At 47.8% G+C, this 13,818-nt stretch overlaps 1 protein-coding gene and 1 long non-coding RNA gene across 7 annotated transcripts; one reads left to right on the forward strand and one right to left on the reverse strand.

Annotated features, from left to right (window-relative positions):
* Positions 1–103: 103 nt before the first annotated feature.
* On the forward strand, positions 104–3,973 carry LOC106979819 (uncharacterized). 3 transcript variants are annotated; one of them, XR_008291069.1, is made up of 3 exons: positions 104–471; positions 2,262–3,102; positions 3,703–3,973. It is a non-coding gene; the product is annotated as an uncharacterized LOC106979819 (long non-coding RNA). The 3 variants fall into 3 exon arrangements; XR_008291074.1 differs by having other exon boundaries at positions 120–471; positions 2,262–2,431; XR_008291058.1 differs by having other exon boundaries at positions 2,262–3,973.
* GJB6 (gap junction protein beta 6) lies at positions 168–10,185 on the reverse strand. Of its 4 annotated transcripts, XM_053204763.1 has the most exons (4): positions 9,992–10,185; positions 7,156–7,323; positions 5,235–5,401; positions 168–1,696 (listed from the first exon to the last, which is right to left on the reverse strand). In XM_053204763.1, the coding sequence occupies exon 4, from the start codon at positions 1,679–1,681 to the stop codon at positions 896–898; it is 786 nt and encodes a 261-aa protein (XP_053060738.1). In that variant the 5' UTR covers positions 1,682–1,696; positions 5,235–5,401; positions 7,156–7,323; positions 9,992–10,185; the 3' UTR covers positions 168–895. The 4 variants fall into 4 exon arrangements, with proteins under 4 accessions (XP_053060738.1, XP_053060672.1, XP_053060782.1 ...); XM_053204697.1 differs by lacking the exon at positions 5,235–5,401 and having other exon boundaries at positions 9,992–10,182; XM_053204807.1 differs by lacking the exons at positions 5,235–5,401; positions 7,156–7,323.
* Between the last annotated feature and the right edge of the window lie 3,633 nt (positions 10,186–13,818).

The following is a 13,818-nucleotide window of genomic DNA, read 5'->3' on the forward strand; positions in this document are numbered from 1 at the left end:
GCCGCTGACCGCGCTCGCTCGTTCGACAGAGGCCGCGAGAGTCCGCCTCGACCTCTCGGGCGCCCCCACCCGCGCAACCGGCGGCCGACGCGGCAAAGCCACCCAACCGACGCGTCCTCGCGCGAGGTGGCTGCGCGGACGCCGGACAAACAGAAACCCGTCACGCGTGCGAAAGGTAAGCCACGGGCTGATCTTTATTGAGGCGAGCGCTCTGCTTTCGGCCGTTCGCCACGGCTGCACATCGGCCAGTTTCCAGAAGCGCCCCGCTTCCCCGTACAGCTCTGTCTACATTCGGAAAGCGATAAAAACGTGTTGTACGATGACCAATGTCCACCTTAAGAGTATCACGACAGCTCGTACATTTGTCAGCAGACCACACAACACGCTACTTACAACAAGGCGGACTCTCCACAAGCTCGAAATTTAGATCGTGTGGCACCATCCTAACGCTAGCATCGTTTGTTTTTCCAGGTAAGAGAGACCAGTCATTATAAAAATACTTTATATGAATTCAAAGTCAGAACTAAAACCTCCAATCCTATAAAAATACCTTTTACTAATCAAAGTATCAATTTCTAGATAAATGTTCTTTACCAACAACAGTTACACAATTTTCGGGAAACACCTAGTAAGACAGTCCATTTAATGTGTTAAGGTTACTTCAAGGCACAGTGGCAATCCTGTCTTAGTTTTCAGAGACGGGCCACATACTCGACTACATTGCGTATTACTGCACCAATTATTCTAGAAAAAGTTAACGCAAGTGTCTATGGATTATGAAAGCCATTTATAAAGACAAAGTCTTCAGTCTATAGAGGGGATTTTTAGGTGGGCATTGCCTTCAGGAGAAGACACCACTTTTGTTACGAGTCGGCTACACCGTGCTTTGAAATGTTTAGCTTGGAAAGCCTGTGATCGCATTCTGACCACTATCTGAAATCAGCTCGTTCATTTCGTTTTGCTTACTCTCTTTTAGGGCATGATTGGGGTGATTTCTCTGTGTCTGTGCTCTTTTTGATCTCCTAAAACACACTTTCAGGAGCAGGTAACACAGCTCGGCCACGTTAAGCAGCATGCAAATCACAGATGCGGAAATCATAAAAATGGTGAACACGGTTTTCTCAGTAGGTCTCGAGATAAAGCAGTCGACAAGGTTGGGGCAAGGGTCAATCCCACATTTCAACACCCAGGGCAGGTGGTACCCGTTGTAAAGGAAGTAAAAGACGTACATAAAGGATGCTTCGAAGATGATGCGGAAGAAGATGCTGCTGGTGTACGTCCACCACAGGGACCCCTCTATCCGGACCTTCTGCTTTTTAATGTCTTCGAGGTCTTTGAATTCATTTCGCTTGTCTCCTCGCCTGAATTTGCGGGCGGCCTCGTGCCTGTAGTAGGCCACGTGCATCGCTACCAGCAGGGCCGGGGTGGACACGAAGATGAGCTGCAGGGCCCACAGCCGGATGTGGGACACAGGGAAAAAGTGGTCATAGCACACATTTTTGCACCCTGGCTGCAGCGTGTTGCAGACAAAATCTTCCTGCTCGTCACCCCACACCTCTTGAGCGGCGACCACGAGGATCATGACGCGAAAAATGAAGATGACGGTGATCCACACCTTCCCGATGCTGGTGGAGTGTTTGTTTACACCCCCGATGAACGTGTGCAGGGTACCCCAGTCCATTGTGTTGGCTTATTCCTAAACAGAAAACATTAGCAAAGGTTAACTAATGGAAAGCTCCTTCGAGTTTTATGAAATAGTACGGTTATATTACAGACGGAAGCAAATTTCCCTAAGAGGATGCTGTGATATTTTATAACTTCAACCCCCTAGGTTAGTAGGTTTTCTGATAAGGAATGCCCACTCTAAAAGCATTCTAACATCTTGAATCAGAAATAACTGTTACGGGTTTCAGATCATCCAGATTCCACTAAATTCAGATTATATATTAGGTTGCTGTTGGACGTTAACCCAGGAACTCAGGTAAACAAATACATTTCCAAGTTTTCTCTTATCCACCATGAGTTTAAGTATTGTATCAGTTTTCGTTTTGCCCAGGGGATCACAGAAGTTCAACAGTGGATCTTATTAAGTGGCTTATTGAAGAGAAAAAAAATTAATCATGGGAATGACCTACTGTGGCATACCCAGCAGACTCGGAAGGGGGGAGGGCCCCCCAGTACTTGTTAGCTTACTTTATACAATATATTTATGGCCGTCTCTAGTTTGAATAACATCGTTTGCTGAAATCTTGTGTTCTTAGGGGCCCTGACGTCACACGCCACTGGAAGGTCCTCTTCCAAAAGAGTATCATGAGATTTTACGAAAAGCGCTCACTTGTTTCCATGGTAACCAGGACTGGTGACAGCGCTCCCTCCCCGACAGCTCAAGCCCCAGGAGCCATGGGTGAAGGGAACCGGTGGCTGCTGCCAGGTAGGGCTCCCCTCCCTGCTGACTGAGCACTGACTTAGCGTGCTGAGAGAAAACGCTCTTGACTTCCACAGGAACTTCTGCTACAGTTCACACGGATATGCCCTCTGACCCTACATTGCTGCAGAAGACGAGAGAATGAATCAGCGTTTGCCTTAAACGAAATACCACCACTCTGGCAATCTTTTGAAAGTGAAGTCCCTGTTTTCAGAGAAACAGACTCACACAGCTTGTCAAACCTTTTTAGGGGCTGAGGGCGACACCAAAGTCCTTTTGTCATTGGTCTTAGGGAGACCTTCCTGTATCTGACTGCGGGCTGGGGTCAGGCCTCTCCTCAGGCTGACCCCCCCCCCCCCCCACCGACCTCCTGGGCCCCTCCTCTGGCCCACAGCTCTGCCTCACCTGAGTCACGTGTGCTGCTCTTCGAAGCAGCTAGGTAGCGGGAGGCAGCCTCAGCGTCCCCAGGAGGGCTAGGCACTGACGTGTGCCCCAGAAGCAAGACCCTTCGTTGACACTAATGAAGTCAGCCAGCTCTCTAGTATAAAAGGCAGACCTCCATTTTAGCTGGCTTTCTGGGAAATTTGTCTTTGCCCTTGGTTTGGCTTTTAGACAGTACCTTTTCCTCAGAAGGACAAGGCCCAAGGAAATAATGCCAGCACACACCTTGCACACGTGTGTGTATTCCTCCTGTCTGAACTGGGCAGGGGAAGTAGGGGCACATGCTGTGGAGGTGGAGGGGAGTGGAGGGCAAGCAGGGACATAGCTAGAAGTTTCTGCACAGTGAGTTTCTCCCCCGCCTTCTCTTGCTGAAGCATACAGAGCCCAATTATAGGAAAACCCCTCCTCGCACCACATCGCCAAAGCCAAGTAAATAACGATCCCCAGGCCTACCATAAGCATTTATCGAGTGTCTATTGTATATAGATGTCAGCCATTTCACCTTTGCATCTCAAGACATAGTCCAGTTCCCAGGGCTGAGTAGGCTCTGAACAGAGATGCTGAGCAGGTGGGGGATGTCGGGGCGTCAGGGCTAGAGGCGCTGGGAAGAGCTTCCAGACAGAGATGCGTTCCTATCCCATGAAGTTTAAGGCGTTAGATCACAACTAGATAAGCTGGGAGCACAGAGCATCTCAAAGAGAAAACAATAGGGAGGAGACCATGAGGCGGCCCTTCAGCACCTGCACTTGCACTTGATTAACAAGTCACCGGAAGGCAGGATAATTAAAGTGATCGCAGAATCTCACAGACGCTTATTCTTTCCTCGAATAATCCAGAAGAAGGAGTTAAAAACCAGCACTTAACAAGCCAGGACCCTCAGACTACTCAGGACTCCCAGACCCTGCAGGCAGGCGCCAAGGCGAAGGAGGTGGAGCTGGGAATAAGAAAACTGAAAAATCATTCTGGAGGATTCAGTGCGTATCGGCCCATTCCAACTCCACTGGCCAGAAAGCAGTAAAGAACCTCAAAATGTCTGTAGTTGCTCAAATGCCATGGGAGTCTTTTGAAAGTTCTAACACAGAATACAAGAACATTTGAAGTCTTGAATCCAAACTAAAGCTTCCATTGTGGCCCAGATAGGAAAACTCAAATCGTGGTTTTAACTTAGCCTAGACTTTGAGAAGCATATTAATTTTTCAATAAAAATGAAAAGGGAGGTAGAATTCCATAGCTGAGGACTTGGAAGGCAGAGCTGGGGGGGGGCAAGGGCTCAAAAGTGTGTCAGACAATTCTGAGGGGGGGTGGACACTGCCAGCAGCTCTGAGGAGCTCAGATCTTCAACTGACAAGATGATGGACACAACTGACAAATGGAGGGGCCCAGGCTTGTAACAACAGTGTCAAAAAATTTAATTACTGAATGAGGCAAAAAAAAAAATAATAAAATAAAATAAGATAAGATAAGATAAAATAAAATTTAAAAAAACATGAAAAAGAAAGAAAAATATGATAAACTTGGGTCAAAAGAAAAGAAAGGGGTGGGCCCAATGCTTGGAGCAGATGGTATAATTTGAACTGATAGCAGATAAAAGGCAGAAACTCTTATTTTACTCTCCCTTCTTTATCAAAGAGAAATTATTTTAAAAATTATTTCTTTTTTAATGTTTACTTATTTTTGAGGGGGGGGGAAGGGGGGAAGGGCAGAGAGAGAGAGGGAGAGACAGAGTCCGAAGCAGGCTCCAGGCTCCGAGCTATCTGCACACAGCCAGACTCGGGGCTCGAACACACAAACCATGAGATCGTGACCTGAGCTGAAGTTGACCCTTAACCAACTGAGCCACCCAGATGCCCCTAAAAATTATTTCTAACGTAGTACAAGAGAGGTGGGGAGCTAGTGTGTACTTTCTGAGAAAGAGATTTTCAGTGTCCCCAGTACATGTATCTTCGATGTTAAAAACTCACCTTGGGTAATACAAACTATAAAATTAAGTTTTAGTCCCTACTGAAAGTCATTATAATAAATTTTCCTAATTGTTGCTCTTCTATCCTGGAAGCATTTCAGGAGGTAGAGACTCGTACAACCTGATGTTTACACATATTTTACAGCAGCTGTTCACCTAGGGGGTCACTCTGGTTTGTTTATGAAATGAAGACGTTCTCTAACCAATGAACATCTCCCATTGCAATTTGGTTTAATTCAGTGCACATTCAACAAGTTTTTGATTTATCAAATAAAAGTTCACATTTTCCCAAACCCTCCAAAGTGCAGAGAATTTAAACTCCTCCAAAGGTAAGAAGGCTGTGTTTTCCCTCTGAGTTCTTTATCAACCGCCTTCTTGAACAATGACACGCCTGTGGTCACCTATTACCTGCTCTTCTAGCAAGCAAACCGATCAGGTGTCAAAGGACAACTCAGTCCGAAGGAATCTGGAAAGGCTGAAGTCATTGGAGGGGTCAAGAGGCTTTCCCCACAAGAATATGGTCCCAGCTTTCTAGAAGCAGGACCCTTGACATCTGCACCTTAGGTCTTCTCCTTCTTAAAAAACAAAACAAAACAAAACAAAAAAACAGGGACAATTATGATAACAGTTTTATTTCTTTTGGCTTTTCTGGGTGCCCAAATTACACATCTCTATCAAAGTAGCAAAGCTGAACAGAGAATAATCTATTTTACAGTACTTTTGACTTCCACTAAAAATCAGCAATTTACCTGTGCCTTTAAAGGGAGAAAAAGAGATGCCTAGGGCACTAAGAAAAATGAGTGATTAAACCCAAATACGGGTGTGTCCTGCCTACCGGTCACTCAAGACGATCAGGCTAATGGCAAACCACCTGATCTGTAGCATCTTCCTGCAGGAGCAACAGAGGCCCTATCACTGATCACAGTAGAAATGGCTCGACAGCAAGCACTGCTTTCCATAGTCTCCGTCCATAGTCTCCATGGCTCCCTTGCCCTAAGTGCGCAGCAGGAAAGCCATTGAGTGAATTGGCCCATGTTTCCTACACTGAGAACTTTCTTTGGTCCAGTCCACATCATTTCCTCAGGGCCTCACCAAGGAAGCCGGGGGCAGGGGTCCGGCATATCACTCTCTGAGTGTTGAGAACCTAAGGACAGCCTGCCTCACAACTATGAGGAGCCAGTCAGGGAAAGGGACCGCCCCAAACTTCCTGACGCTTTGCTGCAGCCACTGGTAACGCCTGGCTGCCCCAGGACACTTCGCCCACTCAAGGAGCCCAGGAGAGGAAGGAGCAGACCGAGGGCAGAAGACTCAGCAAGGCTGAAAGGAGGACATTTGGTTCCACTTGCTCCTCCTGACCTGGCCTTTCAGTGGGTTAAAGCCACTTCTGGCTTGGGGCGAAGAGACTGCCCACCGGCCCGATCCCCCTCTGTGTCTGCCCTACAAAAATGTAACTCTTGGGGTAGTTTTCCATCAGCACTGTGGTTGCAGATTTGATGGCTGAACACTCTGTGAAAATTACTTTCCAAAACAACCGCATCCATTGAAACCCTTTGCAATTGGTGTCGGTAAACAAAATACCTCTTTCCTTTCATGCTTTAGGCAGGCTGCAGCCAATGGGAGGAGACTCTTCAACAAAAAGTAGAATATTAACTCTTTCTTTGCCAACCAGAGAGGTTTATTTTAAACCAGCTTCTCTGGCTCTCTTTTAAGGAAATAATACATATGCCTAGCTCCCGTAGTCTTGTCTCCGTACAAGAATGTGGTTACACCTCAAGTTACAAAGGTAAAACTGTCTTTGGTTTTCTAGTATATCTAATCGTGGTGAAAACATTGCATTCTTGATATGAAAGCTCCAGGCTGGAATACTTTGCTCTAAGAATAGGTAAACAATTGATCTCATTCTGATGATACACACAGTATTCTGAAGTTAGATTGTTCTTCCCTTTTACAATTCAGATAATTTAAGTCTATGGGCATTCTGCTTCAGCAATATGATTTTCTGATTGTTTTAAAACTTAAAAATTTCATCCTAAGTAGTTGGCTTAAAAATGCCATCTTAAGTTTCACTGATGACAGAACGAAAACTAAAACTTTACAATTATAGTGTTACCCCTTAGCAGACACCAATGAGATTTCCAAGAGGTGGAAATCATCTTTCTAGAAAGTTCTATTCCCATTTGGATAACCCCTTCAAAGATATTCATTGAATATCTGATAGGCCTGAGAACAGAGCACATCCCTCCCGATTTCCACAGTACTTTAGGTAGTTTAAGAGATTTATATTGATGAAAGACAGTGTCAGAGCGAAACAAGCACATCTGAGCCTTACTTCCAAGGAGTCACAGGGTATTGGCCTGGAGGAGAATTAGGGCAAGGATCCCTCTTCAAGGGTTCAGGCTTTCTTCTACACCATCTGATTGCTTAGAAGGCAACAGGGCACAGTAACGACATGAATATAAATCTCTACGCAGTTTCTGGAGGTCAGTGAGGGTGTCACCTGTTGAGGGAAAAATAGTAGATGTGGCCATGTTCATTGAACTACTCCCCACGTGTCTATTGCATGACCTTTGTGGGTGTTTTTCTTTATCCCCAGAACTGTTATGAGGGAGTCTAGAGGCCGCCAGTTTCCTGATGCCTCTTACTTTATATACCAATAAAATAAAACTAAAAAACTAAAATCTTTAATGTAGATTCTTTCCCCTATCAAAGATCATAATTGTGATCCCCAATCCCAAACCTCGAGCCCATTCCTTAAAAAAGGGGGTAAGGGAATTTGAAAAACTGGATATGCTCTTTTCTCCCTCAAATCGGCAGTCTAAAAAAATCTCAAACTCTTTAATCAAGAAGAATCTATATCTGTTGTCTCTCAACAGATATCCAGGTCTTCCTGGGGACAACCTTAGGTTGTCCTTTAAATGTAATGACTTAAAATGTCATCACCTGTCCTTTCAGAGTAACAGGTTGTGTTAAAATGGATTTAGGGTTTATGTACTTCTTCAAAATTAACTCAATAAAAATGAAAGAACTTTTTTCTATCCACGTAGTCTAAATAGAAGCATGGACAATTCATAGAATTACACGTATTTCTTAATCCATTTAAGAATTCAGTGAGTTGGGGCTCCTGGGTGGCTCAGTCGGTTAAGTGTCCAACTTCGGCCCAGGTCACGATCTCGCCGTTCCCAACTTCGAGTCCTGTGTTGGGCTTTGTGCTGACATCTCAGAGCCTGGAGCTTGCTTTGGATTCTGTGTCTCCCATTCTCTCTGCCCCTCCCCTGCTTGTGCTCTGTCCCTCTCTCTCTCTCTCAAAAATAAATATTTTTTAAAAAAGAAAAGAATTCAAAGAGTTAAATTTTCCATCAAGCAGTCTCTGTTCATTCAAGCAAACCTGTGCCCTTTCCAAAGATTTAAGTCTACCTTGAGTTGAATGCCCATGAAAATAAAAAAGGAAAAGGCACTCTGTGGGCCCATACATTCTCACAGTTCAAGCAAGTTAAACAGAAATCTTAATATATCTTAACGTAGCCATCGGGAGGATTATGTCCTCATGGCCAAGACACGTGCGTTGAAAATTATTTTCCCACCATTTTATTCTGTTTAACATTTTAACTAATGTCTACAGACTACTCATAGCTCCTGGAATATTCAGATTGGATCAAAGATGCATAGTGAGGGTTTGCAAGCAAGAATTTTCTGTTCACCCCATTGAAGTGCTTAGTCAGACCTTCCGCAGGTCTTTTCTTTCTCAAAGCTGTTGTAATTCAGGAAAGTAAGAAAAAGAAAATGAATTCGCTGTTACCTGTACCGGGGTTTGTTTTAAAATAAAAACACCAGTGGAACAGCGGGACTGATCAGCATCTCCCCAGTTTGGGTCTCTGCGGGGCAGGGATGGGGAGCCCTGCACCCCCTCCCCTCCCCCACCCCAGTTACGTCACAGGCTAGGGAGTGTTGATGTTTTCTCTTCGCGACTTCCTTCTACCGTCCTTGGCAGGATCCAGACATCACCCCCAAAGCCTCAGCCTGGTCCAAGCCGCAGACAAAGCTCTCCACAGGAGCAGTTTGAGCGGCATCCCGCAATTCTAAGGAAACTGCATCCGGGCAGGACATTTTCTTCTAGAACACTGGTTAGATTCGACTAGAACTGGAGCAAGAAAATACTTCTGTGGCATAATGTCTACTGAGGGGAAAGAACAATGATGCACGGTAACGTTCAATCAGGCCCTAAACTGACGGGGAGATTCCACCTGGGCGACGCCAAGGTGGCTGCTGGGCCAGGTGTCCCTGACTGCATTCGGGCCACACTCACCTCAGCTCAGTCCCGCTCCCCCGTCAAACACAGGCTACAGGTAACACCTGGGACTGCTCCTTCACCACACAGGGAGTCCCTTCTGGTGCCTCCACCTTTCAACTGAGATGTGTCACCAATGACACTTAATTACTGTTGTCCACTAATTGTCCAGTAATTGCACCCCTGTCATCTGCGTTTCCCAAGTTCTTTGGGCGCGCATCACGCAGCCAAAGGGGTCACTTCTACCTGGGACCTATCCACTAGCCCGGTTGAACCGGCCTTCCTTTGCCCCAAGCAGGGACGTTCCAAGCAGGGTTCATCGGTGTTCGGTGAAAGCAAAGAAAATCCAAAACGCGGCAAAGCAAGTGGGGGAAAGGGGCCCAGGTCCGCACCTTGGCCGCTTATGCACACGGTTGGTGTATTTATAAAACCTGTTGTGCAAGTCGAAGGGGGACCATCCAGGGTAAAAGTCAGACCCGTCCATCCTCGTTCCTCCGGGCGCGCGGAGGACGCCAGGCGCTGCGGGGCGGCATGCGGCCGTGGCCCCGGGGGTCGCGGGAGGATGCGGATCCCCGGCCGATGAGGTTGCCCCGGGCAACCCCAACGCGCCGACCCCCACCGCCGGGAGGGCCTCCCCACCGCCGGGAGGGCGACTGCGCCCTGCGGCCACAGGGCCCACCTTGGAGCGGTCGCCAACAAGGGCGACAGAGGCGACGGGCTGCAGACCTCACCCGCGCGGGGCCCTCGGAGGCAACGCCTGCGCGCCAAGGGCCGAGAGGGCGCCCCCCGTCGCCACCCCCCCCCCCACCCCGGTCCCCCAGCCCGCAGCCAGCACCCAGGGGCCGCCGTGCCTGCGGCCGCGCGCCTGGCACCCGCTTACCTGCTCGGCTGGACGGCGGCCGGGGCGCGGGGGGCGCGGGGGGCGCGGGGGCCTCGGCGCGGGGCGGCGTCCTCCGCGGCAGCCGGGCGGCAGGTCGGGCCGGGGCGCCGCGGCTCCGGAGCCGGTGTCGGAAGCGGCCTCGCGTGCAGGCCCGGCTCCCACCTGCAGCGCCTTTTAACCGCGCCCCACCCCGCCTCTGCCCTGACGCTCCCCCGCCGGCCGCGAGAGGTGAGCGCGCCGAGACCCGACGCGCGCCCGCCCCGGGGCGCGGGGTGCAAGGCGGGCCCTCCCTCGGGGGCGCGGAGAGCCGGGGTTGGACGCGGGGAGCGGGGGGCGCCTCTCTCGGGGGGCGCCGCGCGCCGGGGGCCCGGCGGGACCTGGGCCTGAAGGAGTGGGGTTCCTGGCCACCGGCCCCGAGCCCTAGGGAGAGGGCCTGGGCCAGTGGGTCCGCAGCCCTCGGGGGCTTCCGAAGGAGGTGGACTCGTGGGGATCGGTGTTGGGGACAGGAGTGTTTTTTTTGCCAGGACACATCCTCTTTTTTTCTGGACGCTGCCGCCTGTTGTTCTTTATTAATTAACGACCGCCTAGGGGAGCTGAAGGGGCTGTTTTCACTAGTCCTCTCCGCCCTTTGACACCTCCTCCGGGGGAAGCCCAGTGGGCCTCCCGGGCTGGCCGGGGCACCACGTCAGGACCTGCTGGTGCCCTCCTTTCACGGACCGGGCTCGGGATGCCCGGGGTAGGCGCAGGCGTCCGTGCAGGGGCCGGTGGGATGCAAATGTTGGAAGCTGTTTGGGGACCCGGCTGCACAGGTGCAAGCCTGTCCTAAGTCGGACAGGACAGGTGGGACTTGCGTCTTCCACGCGGTTGGTAACTAAACATCCCCACCTAAACCAGAGGCAAGTCGCTGGGTCCTATTGTGTCATGCAACACGATGAGTGGTGGTTCTTCTGTCTCTCTAAGGTCCTGAAAAATGAAGCAAGAGGATGAAAATCTACCTCCCTCCCCTGAAATATTTTCAGGAGAACAAGATTCTCAGAAAACTGCCCAGACTCAGATAAGTTAAAAAATACTTTGGGGTGGGCCCTCGAATGGCCTTGAAAGCAAGCTTGAAAGGAGGCACACAAAAACCTGTTTTAGGCTTTTTCTTTAGACAGGCTTGCTGTCTTTAATGTATCCTGTGCCTTGAATGTTCCCTCAGCCTTAAAGGTGTGGCTGGTCCTCTCCTGCCCTCTAGTCTCTCCATCATCAGCCCCATACAAATACACCAGCCGGACCCATCTGTTTGCATAGTAACATGACTCAATGATAAAAGCAGACTGTAAACCTCTTTGGGGATCGTGGTCAGTTTAAGCTTTTGTTTTTGCATTCCCAGCACGCTAGGTAAAATACTTTGCACAGGGTAGATGCTGTTCCATGAGTATTTGCATCTTGATTGGCAAAGCCCAAGCAACATGGCAGATAATCCTGGAAATGGCTTTTACTCCTCAAGTATGACTGTCCACCTTCCCCCTCTTTAAAGCTGCTTCCATACAGCAGTGTGTTTGAGCACGTAGATTCTAGACCAATGGAAATCATTCCAGGACCTTTCCAGGAAAGAACTTTGGAACTAAAGTAGCCACAAAGAATGTGTTTCATTTGCTCAGGTGCCCAGAAAGGGAACAGTCTCAACACTGTGCAAAAGTACTCTTTTCCTGTATCTGTGGGTTTTTACTTTGTCATTTGCCTCTTAATGTTTAATCCCGTCCGATTTTCACTTCTTACCATATGGCCCTGTGGCAGCAGAAATTTAATATGGACTGTATAAATGTACGGGCTTGTTGAGATGTTCACCTGAAAACTGAAAGTTAAGGATTTTATGCTAATGAGAACCATTTAGAGTGTAGACTGTGTTGGTGACCTGTGGGGCACGCACGGAAACACCTTCGAGAGTGGGTTACAACGCCACTATCCACTTAACAGCATCACGCAATTCTGAAAGCAAGACTTTTGTAGCCCTGGTTGTAATCAGTGACACAATTGATCGATATCTTCCCTCTGTGTCTTGATGATGATTTCCAGAGGCCATAACTTTAATCCGCACAAAGTCTGTGAAGTGTGGATCTTCCTTTGCAACACCAGAAGGGTTGAAGGGGTAACGGTAGAATACTCTTTTGAAAATCTATAAATTCTCTGGGTGACCTCTCCTGCCTTTCCATGGAGAGCGAAGGGGACTCCAGCCCCCACTCCCATCAGGGCCACCCCCCATGCCCTGCCCTGTTGGTCAGTGGAGCAGACTCACAGTGTAAGCTCAAAGTACAGCGCAGGGACTCTTCCTCGTAGGTGACATAGTCCCAGATGCCTGGAAGGGAGACAACCGTGTTCTCCCTTTAAAAAACACAAAACGAAACAAAAAACCCCAAAAAACTCACATTTGTCCATTCAGTCCACAAAAAAGCCTATATTGAGCGGGGCTTTATTAGGCTGGGGCCATAGAGGAAACAGTTCCCATATCAAGAGTTTTCTAGTTTGATTTTTCAAATCTGTGTGCAAAGGTCATTTGAGATGCTGTTGAAAGGATAATAGGACAGGTTTCTGGGAATCTAATTCCGTGAGTCTTGGGTGAGCCTAGGAACTTGCATTTTTATCAATTATCCTGAGTGTTCCTGGTCTAGGTAGTCTGAGAGTGATACTTGGAAACATGCTAGTTATGGATGTTCTTTGCTTTTTGATTTTTAAAAGGATATGAGTGTTTTTATTTTTTCCTGTGTTCTGTTTATTTTATTTTATTTTTAGCTCTGGTATAGTTAACATACAGTGTTATATTAGTTTCAGGTGTACAATATAGTGATTCAACAATTCCATACAGGAAATTGAGCACGTAGATTCTAAACAATTTCCAAACCAGGAAAAAGACTCTTAACTGTAGAGAACACACAGATGATTATCAGGGGGGAGGCAGGTGAGAGGACGGGTAAAATAGGCGATGGGATTAGGGAGTGCACTTGTGATTTTGAATTATGGTAAAATACACAGAACATAACCTTTTAACCATTTTATTTTGTTTATGTATTTATTTTTAAACGTTTATTTAGTTTGGAAAGAGAGAGAGCCAGAGTGAGTGGGGGAGAGGTAGACAGAGGGGGGCAGACAGAGGATCCAAAACGGGCTCTGTGCTGACAGCGGAGAGCCCTATGTGGGGCTGGAACCCAGGAACCATGAGATCATGACCTGAGATGAAGCCAGACATTTAACTGGCTGAGCCACCCAGGCGTCCCACTTTTTTTTTTTTTTTTTTAAATTCAAGTGAGTTAACATACAGTGTAGTCTTGTCTTCGGGAGTAGAACCCAGTGATTCATCTCTTACATACGACACCCAGAGCTCATCCTGAAAACCATCAAAATCCTACAGGAGAAAACAGGCAACAACCTCTTTGACCTAGGCAGCAACTTCAGCAGCTTCTTACTTGACACATCTCTGGAGGCAAGGGAAATGAAAGCAAAGATGAACTATTGGGGCCTCATCAAGATAAAAACAAAAACAAAAACAAAAACTTCTGCACAGCGAAGGAAACAATCAACAAAACTAAAAGGCAACCCATGGAATGGGAGAAGATATTTGACATATCAGATAAAGGGTTAGTATCCAAAATCTGTAAAGAACTTACTGAGCGCTGCACTTTTAACCATTTAATTGTACAATGCACAGAGATGTTTAGTCACAATGTTTTTCCACCATCACCACTGTTTAGTTCTATATTGTTTTCGTCACCTAAAAGGAAACATAGTACCCACTGAACAGTCACTCCCTGATTCCCAACCCCTGACTAACTACTAACCTGCTTTGTTTC

Source organism: Acinonyx jubatus, chromosome A1 (genome assembly GCF_027475565.1).
Source record: "Acinonyx jubatus isolate Ajub_Pintada_27869175 chromosome A1, VMU_Ajub_asm_v1.0, whole genome shotgun sequence".
Taxonomy (NCBI): Eukaryota; Metazoa; Chordata; class Mammalia; order Carnivora; family Felidae; genus Acinonyx; species Acinonyx jubatus.

What these genes read in the sequence shown, in the direction of transcription:
- GJB6 (XM_053204807.1), bottom strand. Translation starts at nt 1,681, where the DNA reads ATGGACTGGGGTACCCTGCACACGTTCATCGGGGGTGTAAACAAACAC.